Raw genomic sequence first — 23,168 nt, 5'->3', positions numbered from 1 at the left:
GAAGTTGCAACTCAGCATACTTCCCCCTCTCGATTTTCTGTCCACCTGTCCATCATTCATCTATTTGTCTGTCTGTCCATCCATCTGAACCTGGTCCTATGTCTTTCCTCAATGGTTCTGTACCTCTGCCAGACTGGACACTGTGTCTGGGCTCTTCATCTCCAGGAGCCCAACGGAGCTCTTACTAACTTACCTAACTACTGCCAGCTCTGTCTTTGATGAGCCTCTGTCTCGAGAACGCTGGGGTGCAGACGCACCCCACATGTCTATGTTTATACAGTTGCTTTGGATCTGAACTCAGGTCTTCATGCACACACAGCAAGAGTTATCCCCCTAGCCTTCCTGAAGTTATTTTATCCAGCCCAAGTGGAAGACTTCCTTCTAACCCTTGGATTTTTATCTTCTGTACGAACCAAGATTCTGTAGGGAGAATGTTTCCCCCAGCCCTGTTACTCCAAAGGACAGGAGTGGGGGGAGGTGGCCTCACCCTTTATCCACTCTTGGGAATGTCCCTCTTTGTGGTGATATCTTGTTTATAAGATCATAACGGGGTCAAAGGCCAACTGCTCCAGTCTCTCCTGTGTATCCAGCCACTAGCCATAGTCTCCCGTTCTCTCCATCGGCGTCAGAAGTGGGCTATTATTAACTGAGTATTGTACTATTGACTGACTAACGATAGTAACAACAACAACAACAATAGAGTTATAGAGGTTTGCTGCATTTGCTCTTCGCTTTACAAGGTCATCTGGCTGTTGGGTCCCAGAGGCTTAAATCCTCATATTCAGGTTGTGCCTAAGGAAAAGCTAGGCTACCCTGTTCATACCCCAGACCCTCATCACTGGTGTACCCACCTCCTCCCTTCCAGAACCTCTGCCCTCGTAGTACACATTTGTTTACTGCCTCGCTTAAAGGTGTCTCCCCGTTAGTACCATGACTCCCAGAGGGCAGGCAGGTGACAGTTCCCAAAGTCCCTTCCCACTGTGTAGCGCAGAGCTTGAGGTGATGGGAGGTACCCCATCTACTGACTGAATGTGGGCTGGAGGTCCTGAGGGGACCCCCGTCCCCTTCCCTTTCGGTCTTACATGTGACTGTTCGATCAAATAGAACATGACAAGTCATGTAAGCAAAGCTGTAACGGCGGTTTCCTAGGGCCCCAAAGGTCATCTGTTCCAGGCTGTGACAGACTGAGTCACAATCAAGACAACAAGAACATGGGAGGTGTAACTCAATCAGACCTGCCGGTCAATCAGTTATCAATTGCTGAGCAAATATTTAGTGAGCCCTTCCCACATGCTTATCTCCATGCGAAGAGCTAATCAAATCCCACAAGTCCTATCAATGCCATTCTTGGCTGTGAAGCCCCCCAGATTTCTCTAGCCCCTTGGACAGATTTCTTATTTCCTTAAGTGGCAACCCCTTCGCTGGCCCCGTTCACAACACACAACACAGGTCCCAGCTCCTGGTCTTCAGCCCAGGCCTCTTACCATGAATGGGGGAGAAAAGCTGGAAGATGAGTGGACAGTCCATGACCACCTCCTGGCCCCGGGGAGTAGTTGGCCAGCAGGTGAGGTTGTCCCACATCTTGCTGCAGCCTGTGGGGTGGAAGCAGAGGGCATGATGTCACCAAATGGGCATATTGACCACCGTCTTCCTCTTTCTCAAAGGGTCTCCTGTCCGAGTGGAGATCATGCCTGCGCAGGCTGCAGAGGTCCTGCTCTGGTGGGAAGGAAGGAGGGTCCTCTCTCCGTAAGGGATGGAGCTTCCCTACATGGTATCGTTTATTTATTTATTTATATTTATTTTAGACGCGGTCTTGTGTAGCCCAGGCTGGTCCTGAGGAAGACCTTGAACTTCTCATCCTCTTGTCTCTACCTCTCGAGTGTGTGCCACTGTGCCCAGTTTGCATGACGCTGGGGATCAAACTCACGGCTTGTTGTGCATGCTAACTGCCCACTGAGCTACATCCTCATTTGACTGGCAAGCAACAGGGATGCCAGGCAGGTAATCTAGCTGGTTCTGCCCAATGGAAAACTGTCTCTCATTCGGGATGAGCGACTGGGCACTTGCGTAGGTGTCGGTCTTTTTGAATGACAAGAGCTGAGGCTTTGGCATCCAAGTACCCAGAGCAGTGGCGTTAACTCTGCCGGAGCATTCTGGAAAGGCAGTCCTTGAGCAAAGGGGACAGAGCCTGCTTTCGTTTTGCTCTGAACGTTTGTTTTAAGGAGAGCTGGCCAAAGTGTGAGAAGGTCATGTCACTTACTGTCATGCCTGCCTGTGGTATCTGAGCTAGTGGCAAGCACAGCTGTATACTCCAATCCACATTTACAGCTCTCTCGTTCCCAGAGCTCATATTTATAGGCACAACCTTCAGACTGTCTCCTTTACCTTTTACTGCCATCACGCCTGCACATGGCATTTGGCGATAAATCACTCTCCACTCTGTTTTTTTTTTTTCCCTCTTTTATAGAGCGTCGTATATATTTCTAGCAGCACAATGAGCGACCTTCATTTTTATGGTTTGTAAGAAAACAGACATTTAGATTTCAAAATCTTATATCACCCAATTACCGGCAGCAGTTTCAAGCAGTTAAACCCCACAGTTTGAGCCTGCCTTCCCAACACAAACAAGGCTATTAATCCACGTTAAAAAAAAAAAAAAAAAAAAAAAAAAAAGCAAGATCCGTCCCTGGAAGCTCTGTTAGAGACGATCATTTTTTAAAAACACAAGTGTACATCTTCTGATTTTGTTTTGTAATGGTAAAGGCAGTACTGGAGATGTTCCCATCAGATGCTGTGTAACAATGGAGCACAGGGGCAGCGGCTCTTTACAAAAGAGCTTGCAAAGCATCGCAGTCTGGTTAGTGTGGATGCCAAGCGGGGCCTCCAGGGGGACACAAAACTAGGTGTCCCTGGGCTTTCCTGAAGGAGGCTGTCTCTTGCAATGCTGCCAACCCTACCGATTTGCTCAGGAAACCCAACCCCAGAGTCAAAGTCAATGCCAGCTGGGCCAAGCCCAGACCAGCCCAGGTCCGAAGGTTCACAAGTTCTCAAGAAGGGGGCCCGGGAAGAGGAGGTGGAGGGATGCACCCACTTTCGGGAAGAGCCTCCAGACCCTCAGTCCTGTGGTCATGTGGCAGCCAAGGAGGGGAGTGGGGTGTAGGGGGCGGGGCCTCCTGGGCTGCAGCAGTGAAGCTGGTACCTGCAGCCAAGGCTGAGGAAGTCACCCAGAGCACAGCCTCTCTTCCTGTGGGCTTGACATGTCCCTCACCTATCCCGAGTCCCACGGTGTGCTTGGCGGTCCATCCTCCGCTCCTGGCAGGACGTATAGCAGCCCCTCAGGCTGGGTAAATCTGCTCATGGTTTATGTACGCCCTGTTTCAGTTAACATCAGCAAGGACTAGGTTTGGAATGTCCCAACATTGTTTCAGTCTCCAAATAACTAGCTTATATAACCCGTCCATTTCACAGATGAGGAAACGGAGGTAAGGCGGGCAGGATGAGGTGTGGCCGAACCTCACGCCTATTCACACACTCCTCCCCTGGTTTCAGGGCTCGGTAGCATTTCTCTGGGAAACTGGCCGCTGCTGGACTTTATGTACCCTTGCTGACAGTGCTGGGCACACCCTGTTTTGCGGGCCAGCTATTGTGTCTGGGTCTCTGCCAGCCAGACCTCAGGCTTTCAGAGTTGCCAGCCTGAGCTGGAGTTGGGGGCAGGGGTGCTGGGTCATGTGCTCAGCTTTACTAGAGGTGGGACAGCAGAGAAGGGCACTTGGCTACGTGTGCCCCGTTGGGACGCTGCATCTGAACGCAGAGAATTGCAGCACAGCCAAGGCCATTCTGTGAGCTGGTGCTGGGCTCAGCTCAGCAAGCAGACAGGGAACCGAGGAAGAGGGGCCTGTACGGGTACAGGTTGGGAAGCTCCTTGTAGGGGGCACCTCAGGGCTGGTTTTGCTGGGGCAGCTGGGCTGGGAAGCATGGAGGGATGATGTCATGAAAATGCTTGGTTTCTAGAAATGACTGTGTGTCTGGGAGACTTCCCCATGTGCCCATTTAGGGCTAAGATCCCAAAAGGAAAACCAACTAAGGCTGAGATGGCAAACAGAGAGGCAGGCAGGCACAAAGTCCCCGTTAAGTCAATTTTATATAATTTCCTATACATAACGACACACATATGCACTTCCAGAAATACTGATCCCAGACACACATGCAAACACACATGAATGGGCATGGGAAAACCACCAAGTGAGCAGACACGGAGAGGAACAGTGAACAGACTGACGCGCTCACACACACACTCACACACGGACACTCAGAGGCAGGCAGAGTGGTCGGCTGGAGGGCCGGGCGCAGCCTCAGACAGACACGGGCCGGGGGTGGCCACCTGTGCCCCCGTGGACGTATACAGAGCCTCAACAGCAGTTAGGGAAGATCCAAAATCTGCACACCCATGCCTGCCTTCTTCCAGATCTCAGGCCCGTTGTTGCTGTGTACAGGGTGTTGGCACTCCACGGGCAACCTGTGCCAGCAGTGACCTCATTGGGTTCCTGAGGGTGGCCAGTCCCCACTCTGGGGACAAGTCTGGAGAGGAGCTTTAGTGGGGCCCAGGGCCTGGAGTCTGGGCTCCTGGGGTTTCCCCCGTGATCTTGAGGCCTGCTGAGACCACTCTGTAGCTTGGCAGCAGAGGCTGGGGCTTATAGGCAATAGGCAGGTCTAGTTCTAGTTACCTACTGACCCAGGCCTCGGTCTCAGGGTCACAGGAGTCAGGGGCCATTCTGCCATAAAGTACGGCTCAGGCCAGGCCCATCTGTGAGAGGACATGCCCACATACACTCATGAGCACAGGAGGCCTTTGCACCCAGGTAAAGGAGGAACCTGAAAAGGTTACATAACAGCCCCAGAATGGTGCCGGGAGCCAGGAGGCAGCGAGCTGGACAGGTGCTCCCTGCTCCCATTGAGGGTAGGACTCATGAGGGAGGTCCAGCTGCCTTTCTGCCTCTGCCACACCATGCTGGCTGTCTCCCAATGCAGTGAGTCGTGGCCCCCCATCCTCTCAATCCCTCTGCTTCCCAAGCCCTGCCCACCTTTTCAAATTTGCTCAACCCTGGGTGACCAAGCCAAGTAGATCGAGCTCTCCTTTGTCCTGATGATCCCTGCAGGGTCTGGCCAGTTGGTTTCATATGTGCTGTAGGTTAAGCCAGGGGTCAATCGTGCTCCCACAGGATTCGGGGAGAGGCAAGGGTTCATGGAACCCACCTGACTCATCATGGAAGTCTCTACCATTGAGCACCCTAGATCTTGTGGCTGGACCCTTAAAGGCAGAACTAGCTGGGCTTTCAGAGCCATGGTTCACCATGTCCTTGCCAGATTAAGAGCTGGGAACTCCCAGACCTGGGTGGGGTCAGGAAAGCATGGAGGCCTGTGTTCCTTCTGCTGTGTATTCCCTGACAGTTGCGGGAGGCGCATGCTTCAGCCTGGGCTGCTCACATGAGGGAACCTGGGATTCCTCTGCCTCCACCAGACTCACCTGTGGTTTCGTTCTCCAGCTGGGCCTCCTCCAGGCACTGCTGGCGTTGTATCTCAATCATCTGCAGGTACTCACACTCCTGCTGCGGGCTGGCTGCCCGGCTGCCCTGAGGACAAAGCAGACAGAGATGTCAGCCTCATCCACAGACTCGGGGACTGAGCCGAGACGGCCAAGGCGGAACCAGCTCTCATCCTGAGCATCTGAGTTCCACACTGGATGTTCACTGTAGCTTCAGACTGAACCTCCACCCCAAACCTCAGTTTACAACCCATCTTAGCCCCAGACTGAACCCATCCTAGGCCCAGATGAGCCCTTATCCCAGCTCCAGTTTGCAGCCAACTACAGCCCCAGGCTGCATCTTCCTCAGGCCTAGGCAGTTTTCTCCCTGACCCCTGGATTCTGCCTTGAGGACAGTTTCAGGCCTCTTGGCTCCCAGCTGCCGCTCTATGAATCCTAACTCTGGGGGGAGGCACAACCCCAGGTAGAGGTCAGAGAGCTTTTCCCTAGAATCTTGAGCTGATCACTAGTCTCTGCCACTCTGTCCCATGCTAGTGATTCCCCTGTTGTAGGATGTTCAACACCATCCTCAAGCTCCTGGGGCCAAGCCGGGGCAGAACAAAGGAGTCTGGCTGGGCTGCAGCATCTCCTCCATCTGCAGAGTCTCTGTTCATGAAGATGGAGCAGGAATACTGACCCTTCTTGCCCAGACAGCGCCATCTCCTTCACCACAGAAAAATAAAAGCTAAAATGGATTCCACGAGGACCAGGGAGGCCTCCTGAGCCTCTGGAAAGTCGGAGGGGCATGGAGAAGCCCTTGCTTCTTCTCTCCTGCTCGCCAGCAGGGCTGGGGGTGGGTGTGGGTGAGGGGAGTGACCTGGCCACTATGTCCCCTCCGCCCTGATAGGTTTCTTATTCCCGTGACTCTCATTTCCCAGGTCACCAGTGGTCCAACCGGCCCTTTGTCCTAGCCCAGGTCCATGGGGAGACCCCCTCCTCCACATGCCCCTGCCATCCAGGCCTCACTTGTCCAGGACCGGAAGCCACATTTGAACAAAGGTACCCAGCCAACAGGGATCCGGACGCGGGCTGCTAAGTCCTTTTGGGCTTGGTGGATGGAAAGCAGCATGGATCTATCATGGGGCATCCGGCAGCAGAACCCAGGGCCTGTGTGTCCCCTTGGGGATCATATGCTCCACCTCTTTCAGCTGGGACACTTGTAGAGATGTGGCTTAGGGGATCCGTGACTGGCGCATCCTCAGGTGTGGGAAGTGGGGTAGTCACGGCCTCCCAGAGGTGACCTCTGAAAGAGGCAGTCGGGCGGGCCAGCCAGCTGCCCCCCACCTTGCTCCTGTGGGAGCACACACACCTCCTCACTATGCACCCTCCCAGGCCCAGTCTGCCAACAGCCACATGCCTTCGGAGTTTTGTCCCCATGCCCTACTGACTCTCAGGGTTCCCTCACATTTTCACCTTCTGTCACACTGAGCTGAGCCACCAAGGCAGGGTGTGCCGCGTGGATACCCGGCTATTTCTGTGCACATGCACACCCAGAAGCTTTCCTGTCCTCTGGTGCCAGGGTCTCATTAGAGACAACCCCAGCCCCGTCATGGCTCCTGGTGAACGCTCTTGCAGGCACCGGTGTGAGCAAGATTTTTCAGCAGTCCCAGACTCAGTGCCTGGCACCTGGCCCAAGCCAGGCTCCTCTGAGACAGAAGGTTCACACTCTTGGGACTTTGGATTAAGCTAGGAGGCAAGTGGGCTTAATTCTCCCCACTGGTTTGGAGAAACCTCAAAGGACCAGAGGCTGGGACTTCCGTGGTAATCTTGTTGACAAACAGAACATGAAGATGAAGGCCACTGAGGGGGTGGCAGGGTGGAGACAGAGGGAAAAAAAAACCCAAAAGACAGAAATGCTTGACAGTGAAGGCAAGCTATGTCTGAAACCAGATCTTCCCACAACATGAGCCAATAGCCTTGTTTTTGGCTTAAGCTATTTAGTTTTCCTATCTCAGGACCCCGAAGTGTCCGTTCTTGTGGTCTGAGGACCGAGCAATGGCTGTCTCTCACTTTGGGGGGTCTTTTTTTTTATTATTTTATTTTTTTACATTCCAGTCTCAGCCCCCCTCCCCCCTCTCCTCCCATTCCCTCCACCCCTCATCCCATCTGCTCCTCAGAGAGGGTAAGGCCTCCCCTAGGAAGTCTAAGTCTGTCCCATCATCTCACTGAGGCAGGACCAAGGCTTCTCCCCACCCCCACACTCCTGTGTCTAGGCTGGGCAAGGTATCTCTCCATACAGAATGGGCTCCACTAAGTCAGTTTGTGCATTAGTGTTAGATCTTGGACTCACTGCCAGTGGGCTCATACATTGTCCCAGTCACACCATTGTCACCTATATTAAGGGAGTCTAGTTCGGTCTTATGCAGGTTCCCCATTTGTCAGACCTGAGTCAGTGATCTCTCTCTAGCTTGGGTCAGCTGATTCTGAGGGTTTTCCCATCATGATCTTGACTCCTTTGTTCATATTATCGCTCCTCCCTCACTGTGATTGTCCTCCAGGAGATTGGCCCACTGATTAGTTGTGGATTTCTGCATCTGCTTCCATCTGTTTCTGGAAGAGGGTTCTAGCTTCTCTGAGGCTGGGTATCTTTTGCTTTATGTCTGGCATCCACTTATGAGTGAGTACATACTATTATGTCTTTCTGGTTTGGGGTTATCTCACTTAGGATTTTTTTTTCTAGTTCTGCCCATTTGCCTGTGAAGTTTAAGATGTCATTATTTCTTACCACTGAATAGTACTCCATTGTGTAAATATACCACATTTTCTTTATCCATTCTTCAGTTGAAGGGGCATCTGGGCTGTTTCTAAGATCTGGCCATTACAAATAATGTTGCTATGTACATAGTTGAGCAAATGTCCTTGTGGTGTGAATGTGCCTCCTTTGGGTATATGCCCAGAAGTGGTAATGTAGGGTCTTGAGGTAGGTTAATCCCTAATTGTCTGAGAAATGTGCCATACTGATTTCGACAGTGGCTGTACAAGTTTGCACTCCCACCAGCAATGGAGGAGTGTTCTTGGGGGGTCTTCTTAAGCCAGAGTAATGAGTACACAGATTGCCAAATGGTATTCCATATTTGTGTGTGTGTGTGTGTGTGTGTGTGTGTGTGTGTGTGTGTGTGTGTTCCTAGAATGTGCTAAACAGACTGGGTTGGCTGGTTTGCATGCCCCAGGAATCCACTTGTCTTGGACTCCCCAGCACTGAGATTTCAAGTTCCTGCTAGTCACTCAGTTTTTTGTTCTTTCATTCCTTTATTCCCTCCATTCTTCCTTTAATTTTAGCGTGGGTTCCCAAGATCTAACTCAAGTGTTTGTTCTTTCAAGGCAAACAGGTTAACATCAACCATCTCCCCAGATATTCCTTTTTGAATCACTATGGGATACCTAGTTCTTAGCCACTTCTGCCTACTACTCTTTAATAAAATTCTGGCTGACATCATGTAACTGTCCCTCCAGAAATACTGCCTTGGAGCATGGTTTTGAGTCAGAGAGAGGAGAGGGGCATGGATCCAGGAGCCCCCAGGGTGATCTGGAATCCTGGATAGCTGTGAACCGTGAAGAGGTATGGGATCCAGTTAGTTAAACTGCCAAAATTTAGTTGAATAAAACAACCCTGTCTGGAAGAATGTAGAGGAAATAGTGACCCAGAGAGGGACTTGAGGTCACCCAGTAAGTCACATCCTAAGATAGGACCCAAGTCTTTGACCCTAGTCTGTGTAGCATCAATCCTTTGCCAGAGATTTGCCTTTGGCCATCTGGTCAACCATGGCCCTTGGGAGGACAGAGCCAGGGCAGCTCCCTCTGGCCCTTATCACTGAGGAATTCAGACAGACCCTGTCCTGCTTGTTCCTTTTTCTAAACATCCTCATTATCCTTCTGGACTCCAGACATACAGTGGACATTGGAAAATTCCCTGGGCAAATAGAGCCAAGTTTGCTGCTCATTGGACAAGCTCTGGGGTGGGATCTAGGTGGATCACGCAGGGTGTTTATACAGAATGTGGAAAGAGTTAGACAACCAGGGGTGGAGTGAGCATCCCAGGGTACACACAGGCTGGCAGACATAACTCCCCACCATGTCTGAGGTTGCAGGGAGACTTGTATAGCTTCTGTGAGGACTTCTAGGGACATCTTGCAAGGAGTCATGGAAAGAAAGCAGGGACAAACTTGGGAAGGGCCTTGAATACCCATTTTGAAGTATGACGTTTGACTCCTGGGCTATGGGGGACCCTCAAAGATGTGGTCCAGAAGGGTGAGGGTAGGGGACGAACACTTTGCAAAGACCCATCTCATTATAGGTATTTGGGTACAAGGGAACAAGAATCTCTTGGGGGACAGGCGGCCTCTGAGGGGAGTATGAGGTGGACTGATTCAAGACAAGTGTGCTGTCTGCAGAATTCTAAGCACTAGGAGTCACTACGAATGACTTGTGCTGTTGTGACCTGTCACAGAATTTGGAGCCATCAGAAGAGGCAGGGAATCAGCAGTAGCTGGTAGGACACTTCAGGTATTTGGTATCTTCCCCATTGTATTAGCCCCATACAGAAACCATCACGCATACTGACATTCACTTAGGTCCCTCCACCCCTGAACTCAATCATGTGATGACAGGCACAGAGGGAAACTGATGACCCTGGAAAGGAGAAGCTCTGTAGACGACTAAAGACCTCACCTTATTGGTGAAGGCATGAGAAACCCCAAAAGGAAGGTGTAGTAAGTTGACATATGTGGTTGCCACACCAACACACACACACACACACACACACACACACACCACACACACACACCACACACACACACCACACACACACCACACACACACACCACATACACACACACACCACACACACACCACATACACACCACACACACATACCACACATATACACACTCACCAACACACACCAACTCCCATCACACCCCAACACACACCACACACATATACCACACACACACACCACACACACACACACACACACAGAGCATACACACACCACCATACACACCAGCACACACCAACACCCATCACACCCCAACACACACCACACACACATACCACACACACCACACTCACACACATACACACCACACTCACATATACCACCATACACACCAGCACACACCAACACCCATCACACCCCAACACATACCACACACCACACACACATAACACACACACACACACACACACACACTTTCGAGAGCTAGACTCTCAGCAGAGACACCCAGCCTGCTCCACCTCCGGCATTTGTTGGGAAGTCTCCTCTGGGGCAGGAAGCCTTTCACAGAGTACATATTCAATTGAAATCTTCTGTGTCCTGGACACCCTGGAGGAAGAGGACCCAGGATCTGTGGGTGCTGGTAGTGTTAATACCACCTGCAGTACACCCAATACCAACCATCCAAGGAGCCCAAGGCTGCAAATCTTCAACAGCCTGTGGACTCTTCCCCTCCTCCAATGCCCTGTTGTGCAGGAAGAACTTGTTTTGAAGGTGGCAGGAGGAGGTGCTTCTTGAGAGATGTGGATCTTAGTACCTTGAACCACACAAGACAGAATGCATAGAGGGCGGTCCTGCCTGGGGAAGCTGCCCAATGCTCACTGCCAAGGCACCTCACTATTACCCCAAGTGCCTGCCAGCTGGCTGTCTGACCCCATCAGTCAGACAGAAAAGCCACTGCAATAAGACAACCCTCTGAGAATGTCACTGTTCACTTTGTGATGCTTAAGTGTGGTTAGAGAACATTTCGGTATTGGATACGGGAGAGACTAGCGTGTGAGGCGTGAGGATATCATAGCTATCCAGGAAAGTGGTCTTTGATTTCAGAGATGCATTTGGGACCAGGGTTAATGGCCAATATTCTTCTAATTGACTTAAATTTACTTTAGCCAAAATAAACAAGTGATGTAAAAATTAAACATTGAAGTTACCCAATGTCAAACTTAAGGAATGTTTGTCTGTTGATTGTACTATCCTTTCACAGGGATTTTTAATTTCTTATGTGTGTGCACGTGTATCTTAGCATGTCCATCGCATGCCTGCACAAAGAGTGTACAAGAGGGCTCTGGATGCCCTGGGGCTGGAGTTATAGGTGGGGTTAGTGTACCAGTAACGGTTTCCTGCAAAGCAGGGCGTTTGCTCTTCAGCCACTGCAGCCATTTCTCCAGTCCCTTATTGTACTAACCTTACTTGTTTATTTATGTGAGATAAGTTTTCACCGAGGAGTCCAGGCTGGCCTTGAACTCAGCCCTTCTGCCTCAGCCTCCTGTGGGCTGGAATTACAGGCACTCACAGCTTTATCACTAATATTCTTTCTACTTGTTTATGTTTGCAACATTGTTTACGGTAAAAGGAAGAGAAGCCTATTCATGGGGTGGAGAGATTAAACTTCTCTTCACAAGCATTGCCGAGAAGCAGGGGAGAGTTTCTATGTACTGTGGCTCTTCCTGCACACAATGTTGGGAATCCAAATGGGAGGGCGAAAGTGTGAGAGGCGGAGAAAAGGCCACCGCTCACTTTAGTCCCCAGCCTCCAACCCTTACCCATGCCCTAGCAGCCGCAGTGAAGGGGTTGGTAATGGCAGGAGGGTGGCTGGGTCGAGGCCCTGTGCTGGTATGAAAACACAAATCGGATTGCCCTCAAGGGTTCCCTCACTGTGAGATGCCCTGCCGACTATTGTCAGCCTCCTCTGAGAGGTCTGGCCACCTCCCGAAGACACCGCATGAGAACACCCCACCCACTCCATGGATCCTGCCTGCCCTGTCTGGATAAAGGGTCCAAGCTCAAGGATCAAGGAGCAGGGATGACTGTCACACCGGCCACACAACAACTGCACTGCCTTTTCCTCCCTCAGGGGTCACAGAGTTCACACAGGGCCGTCTGGACATCCAGCCCTGTCTCATTTGGGACCTGGGGTTCAGAGAAGATCGGGCCCCAGCTAGAAAGTGGGGCTAGCTCCAGCCCTGCCCTGCCTTCCCAATTCTCCTTCACACTGGGCCAAGGGCCCTCTTGTCCCCTCAGAGAGGCGGAAACCGGGTTCTTCTATGGAGATTAAGATGCTTCCCAAGACATGGCTGTGGGCCAGGACAGGGTCTAAGTCTCCTGTCCCAAGCTGTGACCCCAATGTAAAATACAGAAGCCTCAGAGGAGGCTAGGCCTCCAGAGTCCGGGAGAGGGGGGCATAAACCTCTGGAGACTTCTGTCTTTCAGGGGGCCCCCGGGGGGTGCTACGCAGGCATAACTGAAGTTGTCTCTAGTCCAGAAAGGTAGCCGAACCAGGAGCCACCATCTCTCTTAAAGTTCACAGTAAGGCCCGCTGAGGCCAGAGGCCTGGGCAGTAGTGGGAGGTCCCTGGGAAGTAGTGGCCAGGAAGTACTCCTCCAGTGAGGTGTGACCTTCCGAAGCAGGTGATTTCCAACTGTGTGGGGAACGAGCAGCCAGCCTTGCCCTTCATCCTAATTCATTCGGGTTCTAATGGAACCCAGGACTCGGCTTCTCTCTTCCTTCTGGGGCCAGGCAAGCAAAATTTGTTTTCATAGTTTGTAGTTAAAGGTTGGCCAATGTGGCCAAACTTCAGGGCACTACCCTACTTCTTTCAAGGGGTTTCCCTGTCATCCGTCCGTCCGTCCGTCCATCTGTCTGTCTGTCACAGCAGCCCTGTCCTTCAGAGTTAAGAGGCTGTGTCCCACATCCATTTGAGGTCACTGGTTGTGCCGCGCTCCTGCAGTGGAAACTCTTACAAGGGCTCTGAGTGTCCCCACCAGCCTGGCACTGGGCATCTGTCTGCTGCCCTGGGGGGGGGGGAGCAGGAGCTACAGAAGGCCTTGGGACATACTTTACTTCCTTCTTGGGGACACTGGAGGTTTTCTTTTCTCCCCCCACCCCCCTTTTTTTTTTTCCTTCCCCGTTCAAAGATTTCCCTTCCCAGTCCCAGGCCAAGGCAGGGCCCCATAAACAGAGCGATAAGGCTCTGTGCCTTCAGTGTGAACTCTGCAGCTGCTATTTTATGGCTCTGATAACATGCCCCCCCCCAGTCCGGCTGGAGCAGGAACACTGGGTGTCCATTCCAGGAGGGAGCAAGTAAGGACAGGGGCAAGGCAAGAACAGGGACCCTCTTCCAGGCCAGGCTGAGTCCCTTCCCCTTGTTTTGTGGGGCAGGCCCTGAACTGTACCAAGAGGACAGTGCATCTGGCTCCACGTGAGGGGCAGGGCAACTCAGGTGGGGAGGCTAATGGAACGAAGGACCGGGTCAGAGTGGGAGATGGAAGCGGTCAGGAGGAGGAGTCAGAATTGCTGCTGAATGAATGAGCTGGGAAGACGGGAAGGAAGGCATCGGAGGGGCTGGGCTCAAGCTGCTTCCAGACGGAGGACACCTGGAGACCCCCAGTTGTGAATCGGAGTAGCTGAGACCAGAGTTGGGAGAGCTGGAGAGCTGCTGCTGTGTGGCCTGAAGACTGTGCAGCTGAGGGGCAGAGTGAGATGGAGCTTGGAGTGTGAGGGGGCGGGACTCTGAACTAGAGGAGGGGGCAAGGCCTGCCAGTTCTCAGGGGGCTGCGCCTTCACCGGACAATGACCTTTTCCAGGCTAGCCTGTGCCAGCTGGGTGGAAACAGATTCCGGTCCCAATTCCTGCCTTGGTGCAGGTGATAAGGGAGGCAACTGTGGGGTAGAAGCCACTAGGTGGGTTCTAGATTCCCTGCCTCCTCCAGGCAGCCTGCTGTCTCCTGACCAGAAAGCACCTGGGGACAGACTGTCTTGAAGCAACAGACCTACAGGCCAGGAGGAAGACGATCGCCTCTATCCAAGTATGGCTGACAAGGACAGGTGTGGCTTCTGTGCCCTCCTTTTGCCTTTCTGTAAAATGGGCAGACTGAGTCTTGAGGTCTTCCTTACTCTTGGAGGAGGTGACCCAGCGGCATGTGCCCATGGCCCTGGGGACACAGCCACAGGATCACACCCACACACATGCCCGTGTGTGGTCTGAGGCAGAGCAAGGCCCCCTGCTTTCCCCAGCACGTGCCAGTACCTGCCACCAACTCTGGCCTTTCTGTGCCCACCACTACCCTGTAGCTGGAGGAGACACAGCACAGGAGGACAGTCCTGTCACCCATAAGATCCCAAGGGCCGTTCCCATGCCATAGGCGTGAACGCTGCATCTGCTGCTGGCGGGTCTTCACATCTCACAAGTTCACAGAATGCCCAGAGACACTTCCAGACCCACCCTCACAGCCTCCTTCCCACCTCACTGTCTACCGGATCTCTCATCCCACCCGATCCTGCCACCCACAGCTCTCCCCCCCACGCACCCGTACAGGCACTCCTTCCAAAGTGAGCCTGGGGTTCCCCCTCGCCCTCAGCCTCTCCGCCGCTGCCTGGGATCGCTCGAGGTGAAAGCCCTCTAGGCTGTGCTGGGAGGGACCCGGTGCCATCGAGCTCCCACGCCTCTGGGCTAGATTCGGCCCCGGGTGAAAAGATGAGAACCGCGCTTCTGCGCACCCCCCACCCACCCCCCGGGGCCAGATGGCCCCAGATCCTCTGCCCCCGCAGCTCCCTCATCCCGGGGATCCGGGTGGAGGGGCGCACACTCACCGCGGGTCCGAGGGCGCAGGCGAGGGCTCCTGCCAGCAGGCAGAGCCAGCGGGCAGGCGGTGCGCTCGAAGGGCGCATGGTCCGCCCTGAGCCCGCCGCGGGCGGCCGCAGCGGCTGCGGGGTCTGCGGCTGGTGCAGCTCGGCAGAAAGGCGCGGGCCAGCGGCCCCCGCGCTAAGAGGCGCAGCTCCAGGCCCGGAGAGGGCGGCGGGGGCTCGTCTGACGGGCGGCGGGGTTACCCAATGGAGCGGCGGAGGCGGGGCCTCGGCGCAGGTAGGGGGCGGAGCCTGGGCGCCCCGGGGCGTGAGCTCGGAGTCCCGTTGGTGCTGTGTGTCGTCGGGAGCCGCAGCGAGACTCGAGACTCGTCCTAGCGGCTCCGTTGCGGGGATGCTGGGCTCCACACCGCCCAGCGTGCCCGCGCCTGCACCTTCTCTCCCAACCCAGGCCGCTCCCTCGGACCCCGGCAGCGTGCTCCTCCGGTCCTCTGCTCCAGCGGGTGGGGGTGGAGAGGAGCGGCCGCCTCCTTGGTTCCCACGCCCGCGCGCAGCCCAGATTCCCGGACCAGAAGGGCGGCAGCTCCAGGGGCTACAGACTGGGTAACAACGGGGTCCCGTGTATCGCGCTGCTGGAGAAGCCGAGGGGAGCTGAGCTGTAGTCGGGGAGCCCTGACTCGGGGTTCCTCCAGGCTGCTCTGGGGCCAGGCAGGACGTCGTGGCCCCTTCACAGCGCGCACTCAGAGGTGCACTCGTCTCGGTCCGCGCAGCTTGCGAGGGAGCCGGACTCAATGTTCCAGCGCCACGGCGCGGGGACCCAAGCTTGAACCTGTTCGCGGGCCCGCACTGTCCGCAGACACTTCCACCCGGAGTCTGAGATCCCCAGGAACTAGGACCAGGGTGTCGGTGCCCCGCGCTGCGTCTCCAAGATCGCGCCGGCCGGCAGCGGGTGATCGGAGACTGCGCTCCCTCCTACGCTTGTCGTTAGGGCTCGGTTTACTCTGTGCTAGCGTGGGGCGCGGGGTCACCGGCTCAGAGCTCCGAGCGGGCGACTTATTAGGGAATCAGTGGTCTTCCCGAGAACTCGGGCGGTCCCAGTGAGAGGTGATGTTTGTGTGTGTGTGTGTGGGGGGGGGTGATGGTGCGACAGGAAACAAGGAGGGAGGAAGACCGAGGTTCGGTGCAGAGATGGAGAGAGCCGCGAGTGCCTGCGCGCGAAGTGGAGGGTGCTCTGCGCCTGGAGGAGGTCCGTCTCCAGGCGCTTTCTGGCCAGCAGGGGCGCGGGAATCTCCCCGAGGACTCTCTGGCCTTCCCAACCTGCAACGTGGGAAACTAGGGCTGTGGGCGTGGCCTTGAGGACTGTTACAGAAAAGTCTGGAAGCGACCCCTGGCCTCCCTCCATTTCTCCTGGCTGGGTGGCGCTTTCTGCCCGTCCCCCTCCCCCTCCCCCCTCTACATCGGTCCATCCCCCTTCCTTGCTCTCTCTGCCCCTGACTTTATTATTCCCAGTCAGGCATCTTATACTCATCAGGGCATGGAGGTTAGAGATACAGGGGCTCTCCCTGCAGTTCGTGCTGGACACAGGCCTTTCTACCGATGCGGGGATGTCAGAGGGAGTGGTTCAGTAGTTGCCTTCCAGTGCGTTCAGCATCAGGAGCCACCATGAGCACAGGAATCAGAGCAGAGCGTTCTTTCTCCTTGTGGTCCTCGGTACCGTCCTCTCAGGCCTTGGGCCCTTAACGGGGCAGTGGGGTCTAATCAGCTTGAGGTGGTGTCGTCAAGTCCTAGATGTAAATGTCACCTGCAGCTGCAGCTGCAGAATGCTGAGGTCCCATCAGCAAAGATGGTGGCTCATGCCTGAGACGCCAGAGGGTAAAGGATTGCAGCGGATATCAGGCCAGCCTGAACACGGCATTCACCGTATGGGTCCGTTGGCATTTTCTTGCTCTCTGTGGACGAGGATCTTGGGGGGGAGTGGAGACCGGAGGGTGGGAGGGAGCCAGACTCCATTTCTCCCTGTGGCCCTCACCAGGTAGGTGACGTAAATGGGTGGAAGGCAGAGGGCACCAGGGGTAATGGCTGCCCTGGCCACACTGACCCCTCTTACGCTGGGGGTTGGAGGGCTGGTGGGTGCCAGGCTGCCACCGAGAGGAGAGAGGGCATGCAGGAACTGCTGGTGTCCTCCCAGCCTGACCCCCAGGAGAGGAAGGTGGCTCAGGGAGAATAGTTTTCCTTCCAGTTCTCTTCCATGAAAGCCACTCTTGGTTCGTTCTGGATTCTTCCCTGAGGAGTTCATCCTTCCTTACCATTGTAGGACACAAGACACATCCAGAAATAAAAAGATCAAGAAAACAGCAAAAACAAACACTCAACTTAGGCTACACTCACCATGTGTCAACCCCTGGCTCTCAAATCGTGTGACTGGGAGGTCAACCATGAGCTTACTCTTGGGAAGCCCTGTGGGATCTGAGGAGAGCAACTGTTGTTTACTAAGGCGATAGCAAAGGCTTCGGGAAGGAAGGGATGCCGGAAGTGGGGTGGAGGCAGGTGGGCCTCCTGAGGCTGAGGAGATAGATGGCACCTAAGGCGGAGGGAGCGGACACCTGTGGTGATGGGTGTAGTTGCCTTCCCCACCATGTCCTGAGAAGGAGTCCCCGATTTATTATTTGCCTTTGCTTCACTAATCTAGGTTGGAACAGTTGCACAGGAGAGCCTGAACCACAATCTGTCCCCATTCCCGAAGCTCCTCTTGCTAGGCAGATCTGTTCTGGATCCCTGCAACCTGTTCCCAGATTTTGGCTCAGCCCCTTACCTCCCTTCTAGTTGCCAGAATCACAGGGGTGCAGCAGATTCAGGGGGGTGGGGGAGAAGGGAGACAGTCACTTGCCGTTCCCCGTGACAGCAGAGAGAATCTTCAGTTACTCATCTGAGCTTGCCTGGCTTCCAGCCCAATGCATCCCTGTGGCGTGTGCCACCCTCGCCTCCTCCAGGCCCGCACCCACCTCTCAGGATGCCTTAGTCAGCGCCTTGTGCTGTGGCTGATGAGTCAATGGTAAGGAGGTTCTGGTGAATGGTGAGTGCAGCTTCGAAACATGGAGTGTTCTTAACACGATGGGGGCTAACTCAAGGCCAGTGACAAGCTCGGCTTGGGTAGCTGCTGTTTCAGGGCTCACCAGCAGATCCGCCCACGTTGCTGTCTGGATGAAGGCAACTTTACTTGCCCTGAGCTTCCGAGTTGAAGGGACTGACAGCTTCAAGTCTGTATCACTGGAGGAGGGTGTTGACAGCTGCCCCCCTGCACCCCTTCTTTGGGGGCTAGACCTTTCTGAGTGCCAGAGCATTTTAACTGCTTGTGTGGCTTGGAGGGGCAGGGAGGCCTGAGCAGGTGTTTAATGTTTAAAGGGTGTTTCTTGTGTGTCTTCTGTTATATCATGCAGTCATTCATTCATCTCTCTCCCTCTCTCTCTCTCTCTCATTACCATGTCTGGCTCTGTGATGAGGCTAGGCTTGACACTGAGGGAAGCACGGATTGTGTCATCCCAGGGCCCTAGCCTTCCTTGAGCAGAGGACGAGGGATCTCACAGAGGCCCCGCCGCCTTACCTGCTCATGGAGGGGGAGCCTTGTAATGACTGGTGGGCATAGCAGAGGAGCCCAGGGCCCAGTGCTGAAATGGCCACCCTTGATTCCGACGGCTGGGGCTTAGAGCTGCGGGGAGGGCCAGTGCCATCCTGCCCATCATCTCAGGAGGCTGAGGGAGCAATAATGAGGTGGGTGTTGGAGAATGGAAGTTCACTGAGGGCAGGGTTCCTTGTGAATGGTAAAGGAGGGGAAAGGGGGCAGCGAGGTGAGATCTTCCAGATTGTGTGACGGATAAGAAACTCAAACACTTCCTCTCTACTACTCCCCCCCACCATAGGGTCTCATGTAGCACTGGCCAGCCTTGAACTTGTTATACAGCTAAGGATGCTTTTGTCTTCTGATCCTTCGCCTTCCACATCCTGAGTGCTGGGACTATGGGCAGGCCTGGGTTATGAGAGCTGGAACTATGGGCAGGCTTGGGGTACGGGTGCTGAACACAGAGCACTGTGCATGCTGGGTAAATGGGTTCTTTCTCAAGGATACCCAAGCGGTGTGCCTCTATGTCCACACAGAGAACACTGAGGCATGGGAAGGGGAGGCAGAGAGGAGGAGAGCTTGAGTTTGGCTCCAAAGGACTGAGGAAGAGGCCTGGGCCCTATCTGAACAGAGAGACAACGTGAGAACTCCTTTCCCCCAAACTCAGGAGTCAGCAGTCCCTCCTCAGGCCTCTGGGCATGGGATCCCTGGCGCAGAAGTCTGGAGAGTCTGCAGAGAGGGGCTGCTAATCACATTCACTCTCCAGCAGCAGCCTTGAATGCGTGCACACAGGCACATGTGTCTGCCTGCAGTGTCCATTAGGGCAACTGTTGCTGTGAGGAAACACTGTGTTCTGGGGTTGGGCGGGAGCCTAGGACAACAGGCACTGCTCATTTCCCACCCCAGGAGAGCTCCCCCCCCACACACCCTTCCCCAGCTCTGTCCCTGTGAGCTGGTATACAGGTGACCTTGGGCAGAGATTCTGGAAGGGGTTGGAGCAAAACACACATGAACTTTCCGCAACATAATTAACATAATTCATCTCACCAGAGATGAGTATTAAAATTCTGTAGCTACCATTGTGGAAATGGACATTCGTATGTAATTCCCAAACAACCAGGAGGAGGGGGAAGAGGAGAGAGATGCTGAGGAGGAAGAAGAGAAAGGGAGAGGGGAGGGGAGGGGGGGGAGGAGAAGAAGCTCAGTGACTCTGGCAGGCTCAACAATAGAGTACCACGGGGGACTTAAACCAAGACTGCACCGTCTAGAGGAGCACAATCTCAGAGTTAGAGGTAGTTTCAGGTTTTAATTGGTGCAGGCAATGCGAATGAATGAGAATCTAAGATGGAAAAGCAATTTTAAAAAGAGAGGACTCTATTGGGGCTCTGATGGGAGCATAATAAATAAAATGTGAATATATTTTTATAGGAGGCGATGTGTTAGAATGGCTTAAATTAGGGGCTGGGTCACCTAACAATGGCAGTTTGCAAGCTGTAGGGTTTAAGAGCCATCCTGTCTGAACTCCTAAATGCTGGATGGCAGGTGTAGTCCATGATGTTTGGTTTTTTTGTTTTGTTTTTGATTTTAAACCAGAGCTGCTGTAGCTTTAAGCCTCTCTGCCTCTCACTCTAGGACCTGTAAAACAGGCTCTCCCTAGTCTGGAGTCAGGTAAAGTACCTGACTAGGTTTGATCTCCACCACCTAAACCTGGCTTGGTGGGCCAGGCTTGCAATCCCAGAACCTGGAGATGGGGGAATTTGTGGTCCCTGTCTCCAGCCACCCCCGCCACCATCAACAAACCCAAGAATTGAAGACCTTACCTGATGAAGTCAGGACACCCATGCCCAACGGGAGAGGGTCACACAGGATAGGATAGGGTGTTGTGGGCAGGAATCTTGGTGATACCTGAGAACTCTGCCAGCCAAAGCAAGAATAGATTAGTTCACAACTAAAAACACCAGATAAGACAGAACAAATTAAAATCAAAGAAAGAAGGAAGGGATTAGTAAAGATCAAACAGAAAGTGATGAGAAACAGGGAAAACATCAAATGGGCGAACTTTGGACGGAGACTGAGTCTGGTGGCAGAAAGAGCAGAAGCCAACAAGCCCCGGGCGTAGTTCCAGGAAGACAGGGTATGTTAATACGTTAAAAGAACGCTGCTGTCATTCAAATGTCTAGGTGAGATGGACACTCTTGTAGAAAAACATGAAGGATTAAGGTTACTTCAAAAAAAAGATGCTGGGCTCAGGTCCCTTTGTAGAGAATTTTCTAAACCTTTAATTCACAGATAATTCTATTTTTGTTGTTGTTGTTGTTGTTGTTATTTTTTTAAAGGCAGATTTTTCTCTGTAGCTCTGCTGTCCTGGAACTCACAGAGATCCACCTGCCTCTGCTTCCTGAGTGCTGGGATTAAAGATGTGTGACACCACCAGATGCACAGATAATTCTTATCAAACCAAACTCCAGAGCACCCAAGAACCTGCATTTCCTGACCTCCCTCAAGGCACCATAATGATTATATTAAAGCAAGAAGCCAGAGATGGTGGCAGGCCTCCAGTCCCGGTATTTGGGAAGCTGTGGCAGGAAGGAGGCCATTGTAATGCCAGTCTGGGCTATACAGTAAGACTGTCTCAAAAAGAAAAAGTGTGGTCCCGCCCACACCAGACTTACAGCCTGAGTTTAATTCCTCCAAAACCTTTAGTGAATGAGAAAACTAACTCCCAGAAGTTGTTCCTGACCTCTACACATGTGCCCTGGCATGCACAGGCCTGTGCCCCACCCCACCCCCCCCCCTCTCTCTCTCTCTCTCTCTCTCTCTCACACACACACACACACACACACACACACATACACCACCACCACCATCACCACCAGCAGCAGCAGCTGTAGAACAAGGATTTACAAAGTCAGAAAGGGTTCAGATTCACACTGACTGGACAAGCGGCCACAGTGTGCGCTCGATACTGAGGTGGGCTCTGAGAAGGGACAGGTCTAAACATCGGCAGACAGCACAATCCTGGGATGTCTGACCTCCACCCCCAGCTACAGGAAGCTTCCTAATGGCCTCTGAGGTCCTGTGGCCACAATGAACTATTCCATCTTCCTGTCTTAGGGTATGACTTCCCTCTGATCCCAGTGCTGTGCCCTGGAAGCTTGGGGCCACCCTTGCTGGATCCCAAGGCCCTCTGCAGAGAGAGAGAGAGAGAGAGAGAGAGAGAGAGTTCCAGTTAACCTCCCCAGGTACTGAGGAGGGCTGGCCAGTCCTCAGGATGACAGTGGTCTGCAGTCTAGGTCTGTAGGAACCACACTTGGGCCTGGCATAGTCCAAGCTCTCAGACTCCTTTCCGCCTTTCCTTCATGGGTGGGTGCAGGGGTGCGGGGGTGGGGGCAGGGGCGGGGAGGGGACAGGGAGTGTTGCTCCACAGAATGAATTTGAGAACAGGGCTTGTGTTCTCATTACATTACAAAAACCCAACTTCAGCCTTTTGTGGTCCCTGGGTGGTTTGTACTGGGGAAGGCAATCCTGCCTGTCCCTTCCATGGCTGGTGCCAAGACCTGTGTTAGCCCAGCAGTAAGATCCTGGCAGGCGCACAGCTGACACTCTGGGCCCGAGAACCACGGGGAGCTTGAGGGCGAGTGTCCTGTGCACCCTGCTGCTGGTTTGTTGAGGCGGGGAACAAGTCTAGTGCTGCCCAAGAGAGGCAATCTGGGGGTCGTAGAGAGGTCTCCCACCACTCTCCGGGTCCCTAGGCTAGCACTCCAAAACAATGTCTGGGCAGAAAATGCCTTTGGCGTCTTCTGCCTTTCTCCAGCTGAAGGCTGCCCCTGTGGTAGCAGATTGTCTATCTCAGCCAGGAACCATCATCTGTGGTTGCAAAGCTGGGTCCTATGAGCCACCCTGCAACCCCGACTCTCCTTAGGTTGCTCTGAAGGGCTATTAACCCTCAGCAAGGGGACAGCAGATCCAGGGGGCCTGGAACAGTGGGGGTCAGAGGACTCACATTGGGGCTGCCTGGCAACCTAGCTGTCTCATGGGGCGACCTGCCAGGGGCTGGGAGCCAGGCCTGGAAGAGAAGATGGTGGGAGGAAGAGGAAGAGGGTGAGCAGAGGATGGGAACTTGGGAGGGAAAAGAGGGAACAGGCATCAGGGAGGGAGGAGGAAGCTGAGCTGGAGCAAGGAAGCCGTGGGCTGCCCAGGTGGCCTTTATCTCCCTTATCTGCACCTCTAATTTCCAAGATCCTTTGGCTTCTCCCTGGTGCCCCAGTCTGCAATCACAGTACTGAGTTGAGTATTCATATTGATTGGTGTGTGTGTGTGTGTGTGTGTGTGAGAGTGAGAGAGAGAGAGTCAGTGTGTGTGTGTGTGTGTGTGTGTGTGTGTGTGTGTGTGTGCATA

At 53.7% G+C, this 23,168-nt stretch overlaps 1 protein-coding gene across 3 annotated transcripts in view; it reads right to left on the bottom strand.

Annotated features, from left to right (window-relative positions):
• Vipr1 (vasoactive intestinal peptide receptor 1) overlaps positions 1-15,600 on the bottom strand; it is a 28,637-nt gene extending 13,037 nt beyond the window's left edge. Inside the window, exons 1-3 of one of the 3 annotated variants that reach the window (XM_051202678.1) lie at positions 15,164-15,600; positions 5,525-5,630; positions 1,485-1,592 (exon numbers count right to left, since the gene is read on the bottom strand). In XM_051202678.1, the coding sequence (XP_051058635.1) occupies positions 1,485-1,592; positions 5,525-5,630; positions 15,164-15,241 (292 nt within the window). In that variant the 5' untranslated portion in view covers positions 15,242-15,600. The remainder of the gene's footprint in view (positions 1-1,484; positions 1,593-5,524; positions 5,631-15,163) is intronic. The other 2 variants (XM_051202668.1, XM_051202658.1) reach the window with 2 other exon arrangements.
• Between the last annotated feature and the right edge of the window lie 7,568 nt (positions 15,601-23,168).

The sequence above is a fragment of the Phodopus roborovskii genome, unplaced genomic scaffold (genome assembly GCF_943737965.1).
Source record: "Phodopus roborovskii unplaced genomic scaffold, PHOROB, whole genome shotgun sequence".
Lineage (NCBI taxonomy): Eukaryota > Metazoa > Chordata > Mammalia > Rodentia > Cricetidae > Phodopus > Phodopus roborovskii.
This window is presented reverse-complemented; position numbering and strand designations above follow the sequence as displayed.